Source organism: Condylostylus longicornis, unplaced genomic scaffold, assembly GCF_029603195.1.
Source record: "Condylostylus longicornis isolate FDR11 unplaced genomic scaffold, ASM2960319v2 ptg000135l, whole genome shotgun sequence".
Taxonomy (NCBI): Eukaryota; Metazoa; Arthropoda; class Insecta; order Diptera; family Dolichopodidae; genus Condylostylus; species Condylostylus longicornis.
Window position 1 is genome coordinate 16943539 of NW_026578103.1, and position 21288 is coordinate 16964826.

Genomic DNA, 21288 nt, shown 5'->3' on the forward strand with positions numbered 1-21288 from the left:
CCTAGATACTTTTTTTTCCGTTATTTAAATAGGAGATTTTACATAAATTAATGACTCTTTTTAAATAAAAAACATTTCACTATTGAAGAGTGATTATAATGTTGTAAAAATTTAATTTTATTAGATTTAAAAAAAAAATTAAGCTCGACTAGATACAAATTAAAATAAATATGAAAAAAAAATATAATCTCTTATATTTGGATTATTATTTTATATTGTCATTATTATTGAGGTTTTGTGATTATAAATCCATGAACTTGGATTGAAATTAATGATGACTATTGGAAGTTTTAATAAGTGCAATGGTACTAAATTTTAGGTGTATCGCTCTCCATTTTTTGTGTATATTCACATACATTCAAATGAATTAATTAAAAAGGTGTTAATGTCATTGGAATATAAAGGATGCCTCATATGAATGGATTGTAAAAATAGAAGTAAGAAATACTGTATAAAACCCGCTTAAAATAAAACACTAAAATAATAGAGATATTAATTTTGTTTCTTGCAAGCAGAAGTTTTACCTTCTAGATGGAAACTTAATGTTTTATAAGGGGTTTTGACAAAAAAATATATATATCTCGAAAATAGTAACATATTAATTTAAATAGATTGTAAATTTTATTGCATTCTATTTAAATTCGGTTTTTGTCCACTCTTATACAAAGGAGAATTTTGTATGCTATGTCAATATTTTCAACATGTACAGCTGTAAACTATTGAGAAAAGAGTGTGTCTGTCAAAAGAATAAAAGGGTATTGAGGGTATGAGTTTAATGTGAAATGACAAGAGCGCATAAAAAATGTTCACTTAAGTCAGTAATTTCCTTAATGAAGATTTCTAATAAACAAGTTGTACTGTAAATACGCAAGTTAAATAGAAGTAAATTGGTTACAATTAGATATCGAAAACTTACCGCTTATATTTTACATTTAATAAATTCAATTTAGTACGTATACTTTTTAAACGTAAACAAGGTTTCCTCGATATTCGAGTATTAACTTGAACAAATAATAGTAATAAACAGTTCTCTGTAAATTATGTAGTATTACAGTGATCTATTCTCTCTAGTATATTTTGCCATGAAACCTAAACCGTAAATAATGTATAAAACCTCTTTTATGTATTTAAAATGCTTATTTATTACAATATTGTAAAGACGACCTTGAAAGGATAGCAGCAATTCAAATTTGTAAAAAACAAAAACAGACTATATAGCAAAATGAATGATTTGACTCTATACAGTAGATAAATTGTAAGAAACCAAATAAACATGTATGACAGTTTAACTATAAATATTATTATTAGCACTTTGATTACTATAAAAATCTCATTAAGGAATTAATTCACATATTACACAATACTCTAAATATAGCAATTAAATATAAAAAAAAAATCACTGGTATTTTGGAAATTTCCGCTTTTGCATTATATCAGTTTTTGATTCAAAATTTTAACACTGTAAACATTTAAATATAAAAAGAAAAAAATAAATAAGAATTTTATATAGCTGTAAAAGTAAATATTTAAAAGTTTTCTCACTACCTACCTGTACCTATTCAAAATTTATTGTATTATACAACTTTGTATTTTAATCGCTTAAATGACCATCTGAAAACCTAACCTAGTTTTCTTAATTTTATTTCTTATTTATTTTTATATTTTATTACTTTTCTTTCTATTCTATTTTGTTGTTCTCTATAAAATAGAACACCCAATAACCTAATTGTTCATACTTAATAATTCAGTATTTTTCTTCTTCTTCTTTTTTTAATATTATTATAATTTGCACCTCACCAAGACTTCTAATTAAACATAAAAATAATATTAAAAAAACTAAACACAAAAAATTTAAATGCTGTGAAAATGTGGGTATAAAAATATCAGATTCTTTATTGCAAAATATTAAAGATGAAAATGTTGAGTTTTTCCATATGATTCTCTAGTATGCATTATTATTCCTCCTCTTTGGCCAGTCTTTTGCTTTAAAAAATGAATTCTTAATTTATTTCATGTTCATAATTTTAATTATAAAGAATACACGAATACATGATGTTAAAATGTGGAAAATGTATTAAGAAATAAAGTTAGGGCAATTCAATGGTTTGTAAAGTAGCAATTTTCCCTTCAACAGCTGGGAATCTGGAAATACAATTTGGCTACGTTATTTAGGCTAATTTCATTGATATACTGAAATATTTCAAAGATTGCATACATTCAGGATAATACTCCAACTAAAGCGTGAATTGCGTGAGTTAATAATTATATATCGTTAGCTTTCTGCATAATCGGAAATATAGGGTGCCAAAAATTCAAACTTTCCCAGTTTCAAGAGACCATAACTTGTGAGGGAGTTAAGGTGGAAAAAAATTTTCTTCTATCGAAATAAACTACTTATAATAACATCTGAAAGCTATTTAATAATGTCTAATTTCAGACTCCTACAACTTACGGCGTAACAAAAACGACATAAAAAATTTTAATTTTAGCAACTATTTTGCATAGCAGCAAATGCCCGACAGTATTTTTCTGCGTTAACAAAATTTGAAAAATGTTTATGGTATCTTTAAAATAAGTAGTTAAAAAAAAGGCATTTTTAGGTCGTTGAGGGACTATAGCTTTTAGAGGGGGGAGAGATGGGTAAAAATTTTCTTCTACGGAAATAAGTTTATAGCAAAGAACTGTTTACATATTATTTCAGCTCTTTATCTTCAAAGGTGTAGAAGTTTTGTAAACGATTCCACGGACGAACGACCGGACCGACAGAGTTAAATTAATAAGCAGGTTTTATCAATATTTTTTATGCAAAAGTGCTAAAAAACAACAAATTATCATAGTTATTAGCGGTTGTAAAATCTGTGTGTAAATGTTCTGAACTTCATTTCATTTGTTTTTTTTATTTTTTTGTATGAACTTCCGCTCTGATAATATTTTTTATTTCAAGAGTTTTTTTTCCATAGTTTGAATTGTATGTATCTATAAATTATTTTTATTGTGTTTTTTATGAACTTTATTAAATTGATTGATGCTATCTATCATCTTTTCATCAGAAAACATATGTAAAAAATATTGTGAAACAATATTGTTTTTTTTTTTCAACTTTAATTTTTGAAATTGAATTCTTTGTTAATATTGTTAAGTTAGCAAATGATCAATAGATTTTTTTTTGTGATGTATGTACATTGAATACCTATGCATGTTTTAATGTTTAAATTATCAGTCTGTTTCTGATCTGAGACTCATAAAGATAAGTACAAACATTTTACTCTTTTCAAGTAAGCACATTTGTGTTCACTGGAAATTTGCTGTGTTTTAGAGCTGACGAATATAAAATTTGCTGATTAAAATTTGCAACTTTAGTGATTCTTGTAATTTTCTTGCTTTAATTTGTAATTAAAACAAGAAAAAATAGAATTGCCAGTGTCAAATTTGTTATATACCTATATAAATGTTTGTCAAAAGCTATTTCACACCCTAACAAGAAAATTCAGTACTTTCGTAAGACGTGTTTTAGACTGGCTCTATTACTTAGCTTGGTAGTACTCGATTTACTTACATATTGTAGTTTGTATTGGCTAGATGCCCATTTTTTTTTGAATTTGTATGGCAGATATATGAACTTATACTACCGCAACCAATTTTCAATAAAACACTGTTACTGTTACTCTTTTCATTAATGCGAAATTTTAATGTTATAAGCTTTATAATCTCGGAAATATGATGAAATTAGTTAACCTTATTAAACTTATATTTTCTGTATTGTGAATAAGGCGTGAATTGAATGATGCTCTTTGGAAGATACCGACCATAAACAATGCAAGACGATTTTGCTGTAATTTACGCTTTGAATTACAAGACTTCAACACATTAAAATTTTTTACGACTTTTTAATAATTTTTTTTTTATTTTAATAATTATTTTCTTTTAGTAATTATTACAAAATTTAACAAAAACAAATTGGAAAATGTCTGCAAATATTAATTTTCTTTGATGACAAATATTAGTTTTCAAAAAAATTTGAAAATAATTTATTTCGACCGAAAATTTGTAAGTAACAAAAAAAAATTTAAAAAATGAAAATTCAACATTATCCTGGCAAAGCAGTTATGGATGCAAGTTTATCATTAGACAAAACAAATCAAATGGGTATTATATATGAAGCAAATTGGATGCAAGCCCATAACACAATAAAACTGAAACGACCAAATAGCCTAAATGATAAAAATGCATCATCAATTTTATTGTCATCTTCATCAAATGGAAATAATGAAAAAAATGATGGTATATCATCATTAAATAAATATCAAATGACATTAGAACAGATTGCATCACTTGAATCTGCAAATAAAGATCGAGATATTGTTGAAACAATTAAGGAACTCAATGGCTATAAACCATCAACATTAAGAAGAAAACAAAGGAAGCAGTATCCTGGTTGGGATGATTTAATAAATTCAAATTATGATTCAAATCAAAATTCAAAAAATTCGAATGAATCATTTAAAAATTTTAATGGAAATAATAATAATAACAATAGCAATAATCATAATTACAAAAATGGTAATAACAGTAGCAGAAATCATAACAGTAATAGTATTGATAATCTCAATAAAACCGATATGTATTGTACTGTTCGACGAAAAACATTTGATGTTGAATTAGATGAAATAAATTTTACGAAATATAAACAAATGTCATCGGAATCATTATCAAGTGGTGATAAAAGAATTCCAAGACCAAGACAACAGGTACCCGAAGGTGTTCAAACAAATTATGATAAAATAATAAGTGTTCCTAATACTCACAATAATAATCAATCATCGAAAATAAATTTAAAACGATCACAAACTGTTTTAACTGGTTTAAATAATCAATCCTTTTCGACATGCTCTAATATCATTGACATTAATGATTTAAGAAAAATGTGGAAAAGTAAAAAATCAAATCAATTGACCGATTTAATCACTGATTCAAAATCATCTGAATTTGAAAATAATGAATTTTTAAAAAATAATACAGAAACAAATAATTTTGTGATAGAAAAGCAACCAACCAAACAACAAAGTCAAATACCATTAAGATTATCGCCATTATCATCGTCATCACAATCAATATCACCACTGTCATCATTATCATCATCGCAAATGCATTCAAATAATAATGATAATAGTAATAATAACAATAACAATAATAACGATAATAAAATTATTAACAATAATAGTAAAAGGGCAAAAGAATTTCAAAATAATTTTTCAAATAATGAGAAAAAATCATTTATGAGATCTGATTCAAAAAAAAATAATCATTATCAATCTTCTGGTCAAAATCGTCCAAAATCAATGATCTGTGATACTAGATTTATTAATAATAGTAATAATGACATTAAAAACAATACAAATACAAATGACCATGAAAATGTGATAAATAAAAATTTGGATGATATGGAATTATCAAATAAAACACGTACATTAACAATTAAAGCACGTCCATTAAGTCGTGCAAAAAGTGCACGTTTAATACCAACACAATTACCAGAAATACCTGATACATATAAACCATTGCCAAGACCAAGACAACGTCAAATGCCAATTAATTACTCAAATAATTATAATGATAATATAATTTTATCAAATATACCACCACCACCACCATCAGAAGCACCAGTAGCACCACAACCAAAACCAAGATTAACAAATAATAATACAACAACATCAATGAATTCTAATCAAATAAGAAATACAATTAAATTTCCAGAAGAATATAATAATAGTAAATCTAATTTAATAAATAATAATAAAATTAATTTAAATTCAAATATGAAAAATAATAATAATAGAAATCAAATTCGTTCTAATGGTACCATTAAAAGTAAATTAAGTATGGATAAAATAATTGATTTTAATAATATTGATTTAGATTTTGATTTAACAACCGATACTAATTCAATAGAACCAAATTATGAAAGTATAATAGAAAGAGATTCAAAAGATTCTATAAGCGATGATCCATCATCATCATATTCACAATGGATTAACACAAAAAATAATAATGTTAATGATGTTAGTAAAAAAAATTCACCCAATAATATGAGCTACAATAATAATAATAATAATAATAATAGCAATAAGAATAGTATTAGAGGTCGACGTGAACCTGGTAGTTCATCATCAAGTAATACAGATGATCAATTTATAATACCAAGACCAAGATTAATTGTTCCAGTGCATACTTATGCAAGAAAACGTCGTACCGGTAATATACTTAAAGATAATGAAAATGAAAGTACAAATAATGATGCCAATAAAGAGATCAATGGTGGTAAGAATTTATAATTTTTAAATAAAAAAACAAAATTCCTCTACAATTTTTTTTAGACAAAGAAACCGGTTTTAGTAAAACTAAAAATAAACTAACATCTTATAAAAGAAAAAAAATTTCAAAACCATGTTGAAATTTTGTTAATTTTAATTTTTATCTTTTATATTCGAAATATGATCAGCAGCTCTTTTGTTTTTAGGAGTCATGAAATAAACCTTTTTTTTTGTGAATTAAAAGCATACCATGCACTTGTATGTAATTTTCAAAAAAAAAAAAGTTTTCATTTCAAATGAAATTAGAAATAAACATGAAAAAACAAAAAAAAAAATTCAACTTGGCACTTTCATCACGTCTTTTTCATTTGCGCTAAATTACATTTAATTCAAATCAAACGTGAGATTCATTTAGTTTAAAGTCATTGTGATTTAATTTTCAGTAAAACATACGAAATGATGAATCAAATAATCTGCATATCTCAATATTTTTGTTGATTTTACAACATTAATTTTAGATTTTTTTTTTTTTAAAGAAAACATGATTTTAAATATTAATGAAATCTAATTTTTATTCTCTTTTTGTCTGTCCACTTAACAAAAAACAAAACAAATTATATGTACATATTAAAATAGAGGGTCGTGTTGAAGTGTCCAGAGAAGGAAAATATCTTTCAACATTATCTGGTGCTAAAGTACTTGGTGAATTAGCAATATTATATAATTGTCAGCGTACAGCAACAATAACTGCCATAAATGATTGTAAATTATGGGCCATCGAACGACAATGTTTCCAAACAATTATGATGAGAACTGGTTTAATACGTCAAGCCGAATATACAGATTTCTTAAAGAGGTAAGAATATTTTCATTTAATTTTTATTTGTGCAATCAAAATTCATTTTTTTCATTAAATGTTTTTATAGCAATAAATTTTAATTAAATAATTTGACAAAAAAATCAATTTATATTCAATCACAATATCAAAAGAAAAAATTGACTCATAATTTTTATATTATTATGTTTGTGTGCAGCTTTGTCACATAGAATCACATATATTATACATTATGTCCCTTTTTAATAAGTCAGGTATTTTATATAAGAGTACTAGCTTCATTATGATCACAGTCAATCACTGTTTACTGCAAATATGATTTTAGAAAGAAAAAAATATCATTCTGCTTTTGTATTATTATTACTATTATTATTATTATTATTATTATTACTACATTGCTACCACTATACATAATCAAAATTATTTCCATTCATGTACGGAATTATTTTAATTATTGCATACATGTAGGATTACATAATGTTAGAGTTTAAGGGCTAATTACGTGAATTAAGAAAAATAATAATATTTTTCTTAATTCACGGAATTTTTGAAGTCATGGCATAGCGCTAGCTTATTTATAGAAATTTAGGAAAGCTTGCAGTTTCGGAAACATATGATGCCGAAAATTAGAATTTTACAAATTAAGACAAAATTTTCTTCTGTGAAAATAAGTTTCTAGTAAAGACGAACGGGCAAACCAAAAAGCATTTTTGTTTTTAAATTTTTTTTTGAAAAGACCTTTAAAAATTGAACAGATGCTAGACTCCAAATCTTAAAACTCCAATATTTATTGGAAGATGCGCATAATTTTAGTAAAAATTATAATTTTAATAAATAACGATGGTAGCATAAAATTATGTCTTTGTTGCGATTATCAAGAACATAGATAAACTATTAATTTAAATTGTAGTGTTATTGATTCTTTCATTATTTTTGTTGGAATGCCATTATTATTGAATTGTATTAAAGTATATTCAATACTTGCCCAGTTAGTATTTTAAATCTGTTATATTAAAAGTATTGTTTGTTTTTTCTATAATCCTAATGCAGTTAGGATTTTAAAATTGCATAAATATTTTAAAAAATTAACTATCGGATAACGGAATTCAAATGTTGTTAATTAAATTGTTAAATGTAGAAGTGAAGGAAACCCCTTAATTTTCTCTTACAGAAAGGGGTTTTTTTATGAAATTCCTGTAGTATTTTGATAAATTGCTTGATTTATCATTTGTTAACTGTTTCGATTGATTTTTGGGTATTAAATAACAAAAACAGAAAATAATTGGACCTAGAAAATAATTTACAATTTGAGGATTAAATTGAATATAAAAGAACAATCAGTAGACAAATGATTGATAAATTTTTCTCTTCTTTCAATTTCTTCAAAACAAAAAAAATTCACTTTCTTTTTAATTTAATTTTTACAAAGTTCAAAGTTATTGGTAGAAAAATTAAATTTCAATTTCAATTATTGTTGCATCAATTACCAATTCATATCATAATTACTCTCTTTTCAGTTTATCTTATAAATAAATTTACGTTATTATGCTGATCGTAAAAATTATTATACAAAAAAATTAATAATGATTTTTCAATGTTGGAAATTATCAAAATATTTCAATTTTAATTAAATCACGTCTATCAAATTTTTTTAATAATATTATATAGAAAGAGATTGATCTTTTTAGAAAAATTGTATTAAAAAATTTCAGAGAAAACTTAAAATTTACTTCGAAATACAAAACTATTTTAACGCATGACTTAAATTTCGATTTGATATTGAAGTTTTTTTGCGTGTATTTAATATGGTATATTTGTATGTTTTACATGACTACATGTATACAAATTGTTATTTGAAATTTAAATAAATGAAATTTTTCAATTAGAGCAAAAAAAAAAATTACAAAAAACCCAAAGATTAAAATGAAAATAATGAAAGTGAAATTATTTTATATTGTATGCCATACTTTTATCTATATAGATTTAAAATTAGTTTAAGTTGGGCGTTTGTGTTGTTTTTGTTTTCTAATAAAGCGGAGTAAAAAATAAAAAAAAAAACAAAACGCTTGGAGAAATTTTTTCTTTTTTTGTTATTCTTATTAAATTGTTCATTTTCTTGCCTGTTTTTTTTTTCTTGTCGCCATTAATGTCGTCTTGCATCAATCAACTTTTATTCTATATATGAATGGTTGTTATTGTATACAATGGTGTCTCTGCGCTTATATGCAATTTATGCAACATAATATAAGAATGTGGTTTTTCAAATATTGTAATTAATGCTAAAACAAAATAACAACAAATTGAATTATTATTTAAGTTAGCTTACAATCCTAATATTTATTACTTTTCACTTTAAAATTAAATTTATAATTAACTTACCATATACTAAAATATAATATTATGTTTACACTATAATCGTAAACAAATATTCATGTTTATTTTCATATATTGAACTTGTTCATATTATGGTATAATAAATTTGCCATTAGATTTATAATGCACTACAAATGGCGAGTATTATCGTAATATCGTATAATGTTGTGAGTGACATTAAAATACAAATACTTACTTATATTTGTAAAATAACAACATAGTAGAAGACAAATAAACTCAATAGGAGAAGACAGTCGGGCCTCCATAACATGAAAATTAGTTCGTATTGAAGAAATTTGGCGTTAAAGAATATGAAAAATAAAAATACAAATCGTGATTCCATCTACTTAATTGTACATACAAAATTGTTTGTTTTTTCTAAATTTGTATATTTATTTTGCATAAGGAGAAAAGATTCAATACACTCGAAAAATTTTCAAATCACCAATTTCGTACTAAAGATGTTCTTCATATATTAAAATTGTAAGGGTTGTATTTGTTAATTTCGTGTTATAAAAACAATAGTCATTAAAATGTCAAGAAATTTATTCCTGTTATGAATGCTTCGTTTTAAAGATTAAGAAAATTTCTAAGAAATATAAGAAAATTCTGTTTATGATGCGAAATGTAACAAAGCATTTCGTACTAGGTAGAATTTCGTCTAACGGGACTTTCTATTATTTTGTGTGTGTACAAGTAAGTTAACGTTCTTCTAATACAGAAAACTTTTGATTTTGATAAATTTTAATGTCATACATGATATACCCCAAAGTTGTTTCTGTCAACCTCTTTTCTATTTTCATTTTATACTATATATGTATGCATAGGTATAGGTAATAAATATCTATACTTCTATGATGAAAAATCCACCATACATTTTGTTACGCGAATTCAATTTTCTGGTGCAATGAAGATCATTATTCTTCCTTAAAATCAACGATGATAAAAAAATAAAATTAAATATAGTAAAAATGGAAAAAAAAACATCAAGTAAATAATAAAAATTACAAAACGAAAGAGCAGAAAACCAAAAAAAAAAAGTAGAAAAAAAAAAACCAGAAACTAGAGGGTAAAAAATTTCATTTTCATTCACTAATTTCTATGTGCTTTATTATTTGTTTCTGTTGAATATTTAATACGCGATATAATAACAACTGTTAACAAATCTTTCACACACAATTGGAGCATAATACGATCTGACTATGTATATGAGAATGCATTGAGGTTATCTGTATTTTGTACGTTTTGATTTATCAATTTTATAGTTTTTGTTTTTTATTTCCTTTCATTCAATGCGGTGGAATTCAGAAGACTTGGATTTAAAATAAAATATATTTTTTGTTTTTCGGTTTTATAATTAAATATTATGATTTCGAAAAATTTCCGCACTAAATTATTTATGTATATACTTTAACTCCATTATTATGGAAAAGTAACGAATCGAAAATTCATTTATAAAATAAAAATTTGCACTCTCATGAGATTTTGTTTGTATTCAAAGTTGGTACATAAAAGATTAAAATTTTTGATGATTTTTTTTTTTGTATTTTAATTTAAAATTTTTGTTTTCGTTTCCTAAAAATTATCGTATATCGATATTATGTAATTAAATGGGATTTTATTACCGAAACTTTGCTTTACTTAGTAATTAAATAGTCATTTGCAATTTTTGTTTATAATTGTAGGTTTACTATTGAAAATTGTATAATAATTTACATTTTTAACTGTAATAAATGTAAAAAACGTAAATTATAAAACGACGAATACAGGGTGTTAGAAATTAAATGTACAATCGAAGCAGGGCAGCAGAATGCGTCTAGATGAACAAAAAATTGCCATAGCGCGGGGAATATGACAAACATTATCAAACTTGGAATACGGTGTGAAGCCCCATAATTCGAGAAAGAAAACCTAAAAAGAAAAATGTCATGTATCAGGCGTCCAAGAGTTGATGATAACAATTGGGAGTATTATAAATTGTTAGACACCCTGTATATTTATATTGGATTTAAAGTTTTTCTTAACAGTTTTTTATTAATTAAAGTGGTGTAAATAGAAGAAATTAGATTCGATTCAAAATGTAGTCATGGTTTTGTATACTTTAGATTTCAGTAGTAAATTCCAGTTTAACATTATTTATTTTTAGATTTAAGACTTGTACGTTACATATGCTGTTGTACTTTGATTAATGCTATTATGAAATTTATTAAAATTTGCATAATTCTGGGCGCACATTTTTTTTTTTTTTTTTTAAATTTCAATAGAAAATAAATTAAATGTTTATATAAAATAAATAAAATAATATTTATATTTTATAAATATTGTTACAAACAGAAATTTTAGTGCCAAGTCCATTATTGGAAGTCCATTTACTTGCGATTATTTGTTATTTCCTCCTTTAAATATTTTATTATTTATTCATTTTTATGTTTACTGCTCTTATAATAATATTGATTATTACAGTAAAATAAAGTATAGCTTACATTCTGCTATTCTCAAGCATATTTATGTATATTTGTGGACAGCTTACTGTAATTGTCGTTTGTTTTACTATAATTCAAATTTTTATTTAGTCTTTATATTCTTAATTTACTTCTGCAAAATATTTAAAGAAACTACTAACTTTTTATTTATAGGTAAAAATAAAAGAGCAAAAACACTGCAAGCATAATTCTAAATCAATTGCCTTAATGATGAAGATTAAATATACTAAAGTCATCCAAAAGTTTCTTTATATAATATGTAGCTAAAGGTACTAACAACACAGTTAATATTAAATAGTCAAAATCCAGAACATAACACAACCGATTACCCTTTGGAAAAATGCTATTCTTAATTATAATAATTTTAAAAACACATTATGTATAATATAAATTATATAACTTTATTGTGTATAAATCGTTATTCATTTAAAAGCAAAATAATTTTTTATTAAAAAAAAAATCGTGATTCTTTTTTTCTTTCAACACCAATAATATTAATAGGAAATATGAAGAAACTATTCTTTTATCGCTATGTCGGTATAAATGAATGCTTGTCAAAGATATCATCATACAATCGGTTTTAATTAATTATAGAAAATTAAATATACTTAGAAATTTCATCTTGTGGCATTAGTTATAGTTCTATTAGTATCAATCGTCATAGTTCAAATCCATATGCTTGGTAGTGTAGAAAAATTAATGAAATTTGAGATCAATGAATCTTCTTAAGTTTTCTAAAAATAATTTATAATATACTTTGGTATCTAATTTCAAGCTATTGAGTTTCTTGTATGAAAAGTAATTATGCAGGTCAATAAAGCAGTAATAATGAGATTTTTTTAAATGAAAGTAAATTTGCGATTATTTAAGATTTGCTGTAGAATTTGGAATTTAATTTCCTTTTCTGTCATAAAATACTGAAAAGACAAAAGTCTCTAACGAAATTTAGTCAAATTTAAATATTTCATAAGATATACTAAATACAGGCAAAAGAGAAATGTATTCCGATGCGGTTACCCTGAACGAAACAAATCAGAGGATTTAGGACAAGAAGTCAGATTTTATACAGTATATTTGAATTAATAAACAGAGTCTCAAAAATATTAAAGAATGGCATGAACGTTAAAATTATACGTACAAAAATTATATCTTCTTTCATCAAATTTTGCAGACAGGATGAGCCAAAAGTCAAAAGGATGATTTTAAATAAATTTTCTGAAGAATAAGTCATAAATCTTTATTCAGAAGAATTATTCCGATATTCGATTGAAATAAAGGAATAACATGCATTAGTGAAGATTCATCACATTTATCCAAAAATTCTAAGATCGTATTCAAAAACATTATAAGGTCGGAACGAGTTGCTTTCCACAGAAAGCAATCAATTTTCTTCGTAATTTTGAATTTTTACATAGCCTAGCTAGTATTCAAGAAAATTTTTACATAAATCATTTGGCATTAATTAAAAATAACCTAATAAATTACAGAAGCGTTAAAAAAAATTTTAATATTCAAAGAAAATTAGTAAAAGTTTAAAATTTGCCGAAAGCATTTTGCTTTCAGTAATAAAGCAACATTTTAAAAGAAAATTTCAAGTTGATGTTACACTGAAAAAAAAAAAAGCCGATCATTATTTATTAGAGTTGATGAAGCAAAAAATAAAAAAAAACTTTTTTCTAATTTTTGGTTTTATTATTATTGCCACACTGTCAAAACATTGCCAATTGGTATTAATAGCAATATAAAGCAAGAGAATAAAAAAAATCATAATTTCTAACTAATTAATGAACTTTAATTTATTGTCAGTCAAATAACGATGATTTTTTTGACATTTTGCTAATGATTTTATTTTTATTTTATTTTTTAACCTTTAATCACATTTTTTTTTTGCAATCGGATATTTTGAGAGTCTTAAGTTCGAATACGTAATAATGAATTTGGTCATCTCTTAATCTACTACAAGAAAAAATGCTAAAAGAAAATTTAAGTTTTTTTTTTTTCTTACATTTTTCTCAGCTGCTTCAATAATTTTTAATTTTTTTTTTTGTTGACCTTTATTTCCCAATTAAGATTTAATAATGTTCCATACCCCTATAAGGTAATTTGATGCTACTATAATTTCGTTTCATAATGGTTATTATTATTAGTTTTGTTAGTTTTTTTTTTATTGCAAAATGCTTTTTAGTAATTTAATAGCTTATAAGATAAATGAGTTATTATTAACTTTTTCAAATTTTTTTTCTTTTTCTTGGTGTTTTTGTTTTAATGCATTGGTAAATGGATAACTGATAATTTGACTTCGAAATTAGGTCGGCGGTCAGTCATAGTATGTTTGTAAAAAGATGAGTTTTCATAATAGTTTTTTTAATGAAATATTTTTATTAAAAAAAAATTAAAGATTAAATAGAGATAGTATAAGTTATCAGAAAATTAAAAGAAAAAAAAAAAAAATAAAGTAATTGATGGTATTTGGTAAGACACGAGGTCATGATTCATTAATTTCCGGTTTAATGAGTACTTCTTTATTAGGAGAAAAATTAGATTTCATGCATGATTTGAACGGTGGAATTTCTAATATATTTTGTATATGTATACAAGGTGAAATAATTTCCTTTCTTTGCATTTTTTTCAAACAATCACTGCGTTTTTCCAGCAAAAAAAAATATTGGGATTTTACTTAGTTTAGTACGTTTTTTTAAAGAAGTGTAAAGAGAAGAAAATTTTAAAAGGAAAAACGTAGCATTCCTAATTAAATCAGTTAGTTCGTTAGCAAATTGCTATAAGAAAAAATTCACTATTATAATTAGGAAAAAAATAATTATTTATTTTTAACTTTTAGGTTAAATTATTCAAAACCCAAACAAATGAGTTTAAGTTTCCAAGTTCGCTATTTTCTAATTTTTTAGTTTCACTCACTGGTTCTCGTGGAACGCATTGGTTTTCTAATGCTAACACTCTTCAAAAAAAAAAAATATTATTAATATATTAAAACCTATGATAAGGTATTCTAAATAGTCTCATGCACATAATAATTGGTACTCAATCTATTACTGAAAACTTGCTACTTTTACTGAAATCTATTGATGTCAACATGAACTTACGATACCCTTCATTATTGAGGTATTGTTTACGATACCCTTTCTTGAGGTACGTTTTTAAGATAATTTGTGTTGAATATTTTTAATTTTTTGAGTGAAAAATGCCGATAAATAGTTGATTTTAAAGACACGATTGCAAGCTTATGTAAATATATATATTTTTAAACCGCATTGTTGCTTATAAAGCTTTATTATCGAATAAAATTAAAAGAATATAGTCTTAAGAGATTCACAATTAAAATGGTATTCACCAAACTTATCAAAATTTTAATTTTATTCTATCACGCAAGAATATTTAATTATTTTATGCATATACTTTTATACAGTTAATATTAATTGGAATTTATGCAACCTGTTAAAATTTACAAAATTTTTAGTTTAATCATAATTTTTTTATTTTTATTTTTCTCATATTGTCTACAAAATTTATCCATGTAAAATTACCGTGTAAACATATCCGAAATAATAATTTGAAATTGGAGTAGATAGACATAATAAATTTAATGTGAAAAATATTATGTTCGTATGTATAGTTATAATATTATGTGAATACCTTATCATATTTGTATGTTTAACAAAATTATTTTGTATAATATAATGTTACGAGAAATATGAGAGAGAAATCAAAAAGCGGTCACTTGGAACAATAAAAAATAATTATTGCTGTTACATTTTGGTCTCAAAACAGTTCGGGCATTCAACTTTACAATAAAGTACAAATGTATATGTATATGTAGAATATATGGGTTTATTTTTATAAATAGATTTCAATTCAATAAAATGTAGAGTATGTGACTTGTTTAGGCTAATATGTAAATTTATTTTTTGGAAATATCAAAAATTTTAAATATTTTTGCAGTAAAAACTTGCATGTATAATTCAAAAGTTTGTCTTAAAATTAATTGTGAATAAATTCACAGTTATTGCAGTAAAATTTACTGACATTTGTAATAATATTTATTTTCGTGTTTAAATGTCAACAGTTTCAATATTTTTTATTTTATTTTATTGTTTTGAAGCCGCAATATTATCAATTTACAATAGTATTAATGTGGGTATTTTATATGATCTTTTTGTCCTATATAATTTGAAAATGTACGATTTGTGAATTTTGATTTAATACAATTAGTGATGCCGTTTTACAAAAAGCGTATGCAGTATGAAGTTTTAATGATTAAATAGCACTAGTTTGTCACTAATTCACTAATTTCATTAATTTTCGTTTAATAGATCCCATATTAATTATATTCATAAATTAAAACTTGAAAATGAACTTACATAGTAAATACAAAAATCATAATTGAATTCTTATTGTGTATTTTATCGACTCTTTTGTGAATTACATTCGATAATTCAGTATGTAGCTTACAAATAATTTTATTTGCAGTATTCCTTATAACCCTATCGATTCATATCCATTGATACTAGTACAAAACCATTGATTTTATACCATAATAAGCTCTAGCCCAGTGTTAATTATATAAGATAATTTAATTATATTATTATTATATAACTTTGCAAGCTTTTTGAAATCAAAAGAAGTTCGATATGTAAATACCTAGAATTTTTTGATTGCAATACGTTTTGTATAGCATAATTCCAATCATATAATTTAAAAATGTTTCAGTTTGTAGGACGCACCCGCTTTAAGATTGTTTTAACTTTGTTTTAATTCGAATTAGGTTGGCAACATCGATCAGTTATGTATTTTAATAAATTGTAAAATAATTACTTAAATTTTATTTTTTAAAAATAAAATAAAAATTTTCATATACCACATTATTACTGCAAAATAACAAATATGCAAATTCACATACACACATACAAACAAAATGATCGAGTTTTCGTTTTCAGCTCATCACTACTTATGCAGTTTGTGTGTTTAAACGTTTGTTTTTCATAAATTGCACATAGGTAATATGTTGCAAACCATCAATCATTGAAAAATCATTCCCATAAATGATCGTTGTTTATTCTTATAGAGTGTATTATCGAACATAAAAATTAAATATGTACACATACACGCGCGTATTGTAAACTTTCTTAAAAAAAAATCATAAAAACTTCATTTGTTACGCGACATGAGTTTGTTTTTCAATTTTTTTTTAATCTGCTTTGGGAAAATTGTGCAAAAATAAAGTAAAGCATAATAATTTTAGAAAAAAAAAATACAAAAATAACCGTGCATGCCATATTATTTATGCACAGTTTGCTTGTCCTCTCCTCAAATCAAAACATTTTTAAACCCTATAATTAACAAAAAAATTATAATTGTAAAAATAAAGAGAAAAAAAAAACATTGAATTTTAAATGAAATTCTCAAGTTTACTCATCATTTATTGTTAAACTAATAATAAATAAACGGTAAAAAAAAATCAATAATAACGGTTTCACTTAATAAAGAGAGTTTTCTTATTTCTTCTTCTTTGTTATTTTCTTTTTTTTTACCGGCAGCACAGTATATAATATGGGAGGTGCTCATTACAGAGCATTAAATTTAAAATATTTGGTTTGAATGAACATATGCAAAAGAACTTCAATATTTTAACAGAATACCAGCTGATTTACTTTTTTTTCGGCCTGTTGATCAAATAAGAAGCTATAACGGTATAATTGAGTAACCATAATTGCATTTCTTACAGGGCAAATATCAAGTTTTTGACTATTTTTCTTCATCATGTATGATCTTTCAATTTCAAGGAATTTGAAAGGTCGGATTTGATGGTCCGAATTTAAATGTTACAATTTACACATTTTCTTAAAATATCGGTTCATTTGTATCGGAAATTTGATTTTATGAGTTTTAAACTCGACATTTTGAAAAAAAAAATTTATATAAACTATTTTCATTATACCATGCAATTCTTTGGTTATATTGGTAAAAGTAAGGATAACCGGGCTGTCATTGGGAAGCTAAATTCGTTTTCATTACTCTCTGGGGCAGTATGGAACTGTGTTGAAAATCTCATAAATATTATTTGGAATATGTACAATGCGGGCGTCGGTCATGTTCTTTTTGCTACAATAGGTTTTTCATATTATTGTTTAGCAAAATTATCCAATTTATTTTTTATATATTATTTTGTTTTTTCATTTACTATACACTATATCCAATCCGAATACCAATTAAAATTAAAATGTTTGTTATGAAAAAAAAAAAACCAAAAAAAAAAAAAACACAAAAAATTGATGAGTTGAGTTAAGTAGAAGGATGAATTTATTAATTTTTTTTAGAGATTCGAATCACAACTGCGAAACTAAATGAAATATTAAAATTCACATAAATAATTCCAAAAATTCGAATTAAAAAAAATATATTATGTACTTTTTAATTTGCCAACATCAATATACATACATGCATATATATGTACATATATTGATGTTGTATATTTTTAGTGAAATTTTCCTGTATGGAATCAAAGAGACATTGCGTAGCGTTATAGATTATGCACATTTTATCATTATTGATTGAATATTACGGCAACACTGCAATCATAATATTATGAATTATTCAGTCCAACTATTTAATTTGAAACTTAATAAGTTGGTAAATTATAAGTAATTGTTTAAGAATTTTTCCGGATTGTGCTACTACTTGTAATATTTTTATTATATACTCGTATGTCATCACTACAATACGGTTATAGTAGTATATTATACGAGTATGCATTTACGACAAGTTTCGAATATGAGATTATTCTTATTTTACATACGTTATGTATATAATATATTAATAGCATTTTAGGTTACAAAATAATAACGTTTTTGTTACATGTAATAAGTGACGAAGTAAGTTTTTTAACGTAAGCCCTTTACCATTAATTCAATTTTGATTTAAAAATTGCATCAACTTTTAAAAACTAAAAAATATTGATTTATCGTAAAAATTCACGTTATACTAATCACCAGATCACGTTCTACATTTAATAATACATGTCGGAAAGAAGATTAATATTTTAGTATTAAAGTGTAGGTACTATACGTAAGTGAGTAGGTACTGAAGCACAAAAATAACACAATAACTGTTAGTAGGTACTAAAATATTTTAATTATATACCAGTAATTCTTTTCTTACAATACAATACCATAAACACATGTACAATAGATACATTTATGTATATGGACATATATGCTTACTTATTATGTTATACACATACTTAGTGACTGAAAATAAACTGTTATACACTTTTAATGTAACTTAAAACAAACGGCCTTGAAGATTTTTATTGTTTTAATACTTACGCTTGTAATCTCATCTTTATGATTATTTACAAATTACTGAAGAACAAGAAAAAAATTTTATATTATTATGTTTCAAATATATTAAACGTAACGTTATAGTAGTTTACAATTGAAGGAATTCAAAAGTGAAAGTTAAAATTTAAGAATTGTAGCAATTTTAATTTAAAAAGCCTTAGAGCAACAGAGAATTAAAATGTCTGAGATTTATTTCTAGGTCAATGTTTTATTGGATTATAAATATTCAAATTTATGTCATAAATGTTAATTGTATATTTTGGATGGACATTAATGAGATTTATTTGTACATATTCGTACAAATACTCTGTTCGTATTTCAGAGTAATACGAACAGAGTATAGGTTGTTATTATTTAAAAATATTTCCAATGTAATAATTGGGTACATATTTCACTATAAACTTTTTGTTTCAAAGAATATTTTAAGTTTAAATTGTTTCTGTCTCATCCGAATAAGCAGATATGCGAGTCTTAATCAAAAAATTGTCAAGAGCTCTTAAATCTAACACATTAAATCTCGTACAAGGGATGCCTTAAAAGATAACAAATGAAACTGATCAATAAATTAAAAATAAACCGAACTCTATTTTAATTTTTATTAATTTCAAAAAATAATTTTGTCAAATATTGTTTTAGTATTTTACATATATGTCTTTTATTATGCACTTATCACAAGAGAAATTTTAAGTTAGAAAAGTGCACGAATTGCCAAAATATTGCAAGTAAACACGATTAAAAGAATTGTAGTAGTTGAGAGAAAAAAAATTTAAGAAAATAATTTTTTTCTTTAGATTGGATTGTGGATTATGACTATCAGTATGCAAAATAAACTGTGCCAGGTAAATCTTTTTTATGATTTTTTTTTTTGAAAACACTATGGATCTAAAAATTTAAACCTAATTAATAAGTATATGGTGCAGTAAACATGATTATTTTACAGACGAACAAATCTTGTCTATGGTAATCTATTTTACTTATCACAGTATTAAATATTGCAATTTTACTCTTTTCATCATCTGCAATTTTATGATAAGAAAAATTTTATTCAATTCCAAGAATTTTAAAATATTTAAATTAGACATTGAGCTACCGTCGACAAACTTTTGTGGGTTATGGGCAAATACGAGCATGAGAATGTGATTATAGGTATGGGACACTTATTTACATTATATTCACTTAAAAGAAGAAATGACATTCTAAACTGACTTTTTTGATTGTTTTGTTATGACAAATAATAAATTTGTATGGAATTTTATGTACATATATTTGTTATCTATGACTTGGTTCTTAAAATTTTTTGAAAAATTTTAATAGTCACATTCGAATATATTTTTTTCTTGCAAGCAGAATGATGGGCAGATGACATAGGGTAACAATATTTTAAAAATTCGCCTGAATTAGATTCTCAAATTTAATTCAACCAAATATTGGAAAAAATGTTGCCACAATTTTCAAAATAAACTCCTTAGATTTATAAGAAAAAGTTTTTACTAATACTGATTCAATTGAGAATATTCAACAAAATGTTTAAGTAACAATGTAAATTTCCGGATTTTACTTAATTATTTAATTCTCTCAAACATATACTAGTTTGTAATAAACAGTTGTCAAAATTAACAAAAAATAATATAAAATATTTGTAAAATTATAAAAATTTTTAATACTTACTTCTGAAATAGCGCCGAAACTAATTCATTTTTTAATATTGAACAAATGTATTTCACTTAACTAAAACGTATTCCGAAACGTCCAATTAATTAAACTTAATAAAAGTAAACTGAAGGGAATAGAAAAATATATGTATTCATTGCATTGAATTGAAAATATTCGCAGCCCTTATTTTTAAGAAAATAATATGAAAACCTCAAATATGTGTTTAAAGCAAAGGGAAAACGACCCTGGAATTAATATTTAATATATATATATATATA

The 21288-nt window shown here is 24.3% G+C and overlaps 1 protein-coding gene across 4 annotated transcripts in view; it reads left to right on the plus strand.

Moving 5' to 3' along the window:
• LOC129615475 (cGMP-dependent protein kinase, isozyme 2 forms cD4/T1/T3A/T3B) overlaps positions 1–21288 on the plus strand; it is a 152556-nt gene that overhangs the window by 127251 nt on the left and 4017 nt on the right. For 3 of the 4 annotated variants that reach the window (XM_055530716.1, XM_055530717.1, XM_055530718.1), the window contains one exon: positions 6948–7167. In XM_055530716.1, the coding sequence (XP_055386691.1) occupies positions 6948–7167 (220 nt within the window). Of the gene's footprint in view, positions 1–3928; positions 6319–6947; positions 7168–21288 lie in introns of those variants that run through there. The other variant, XM_055530715.1, reaches the window with a different exon arrangement.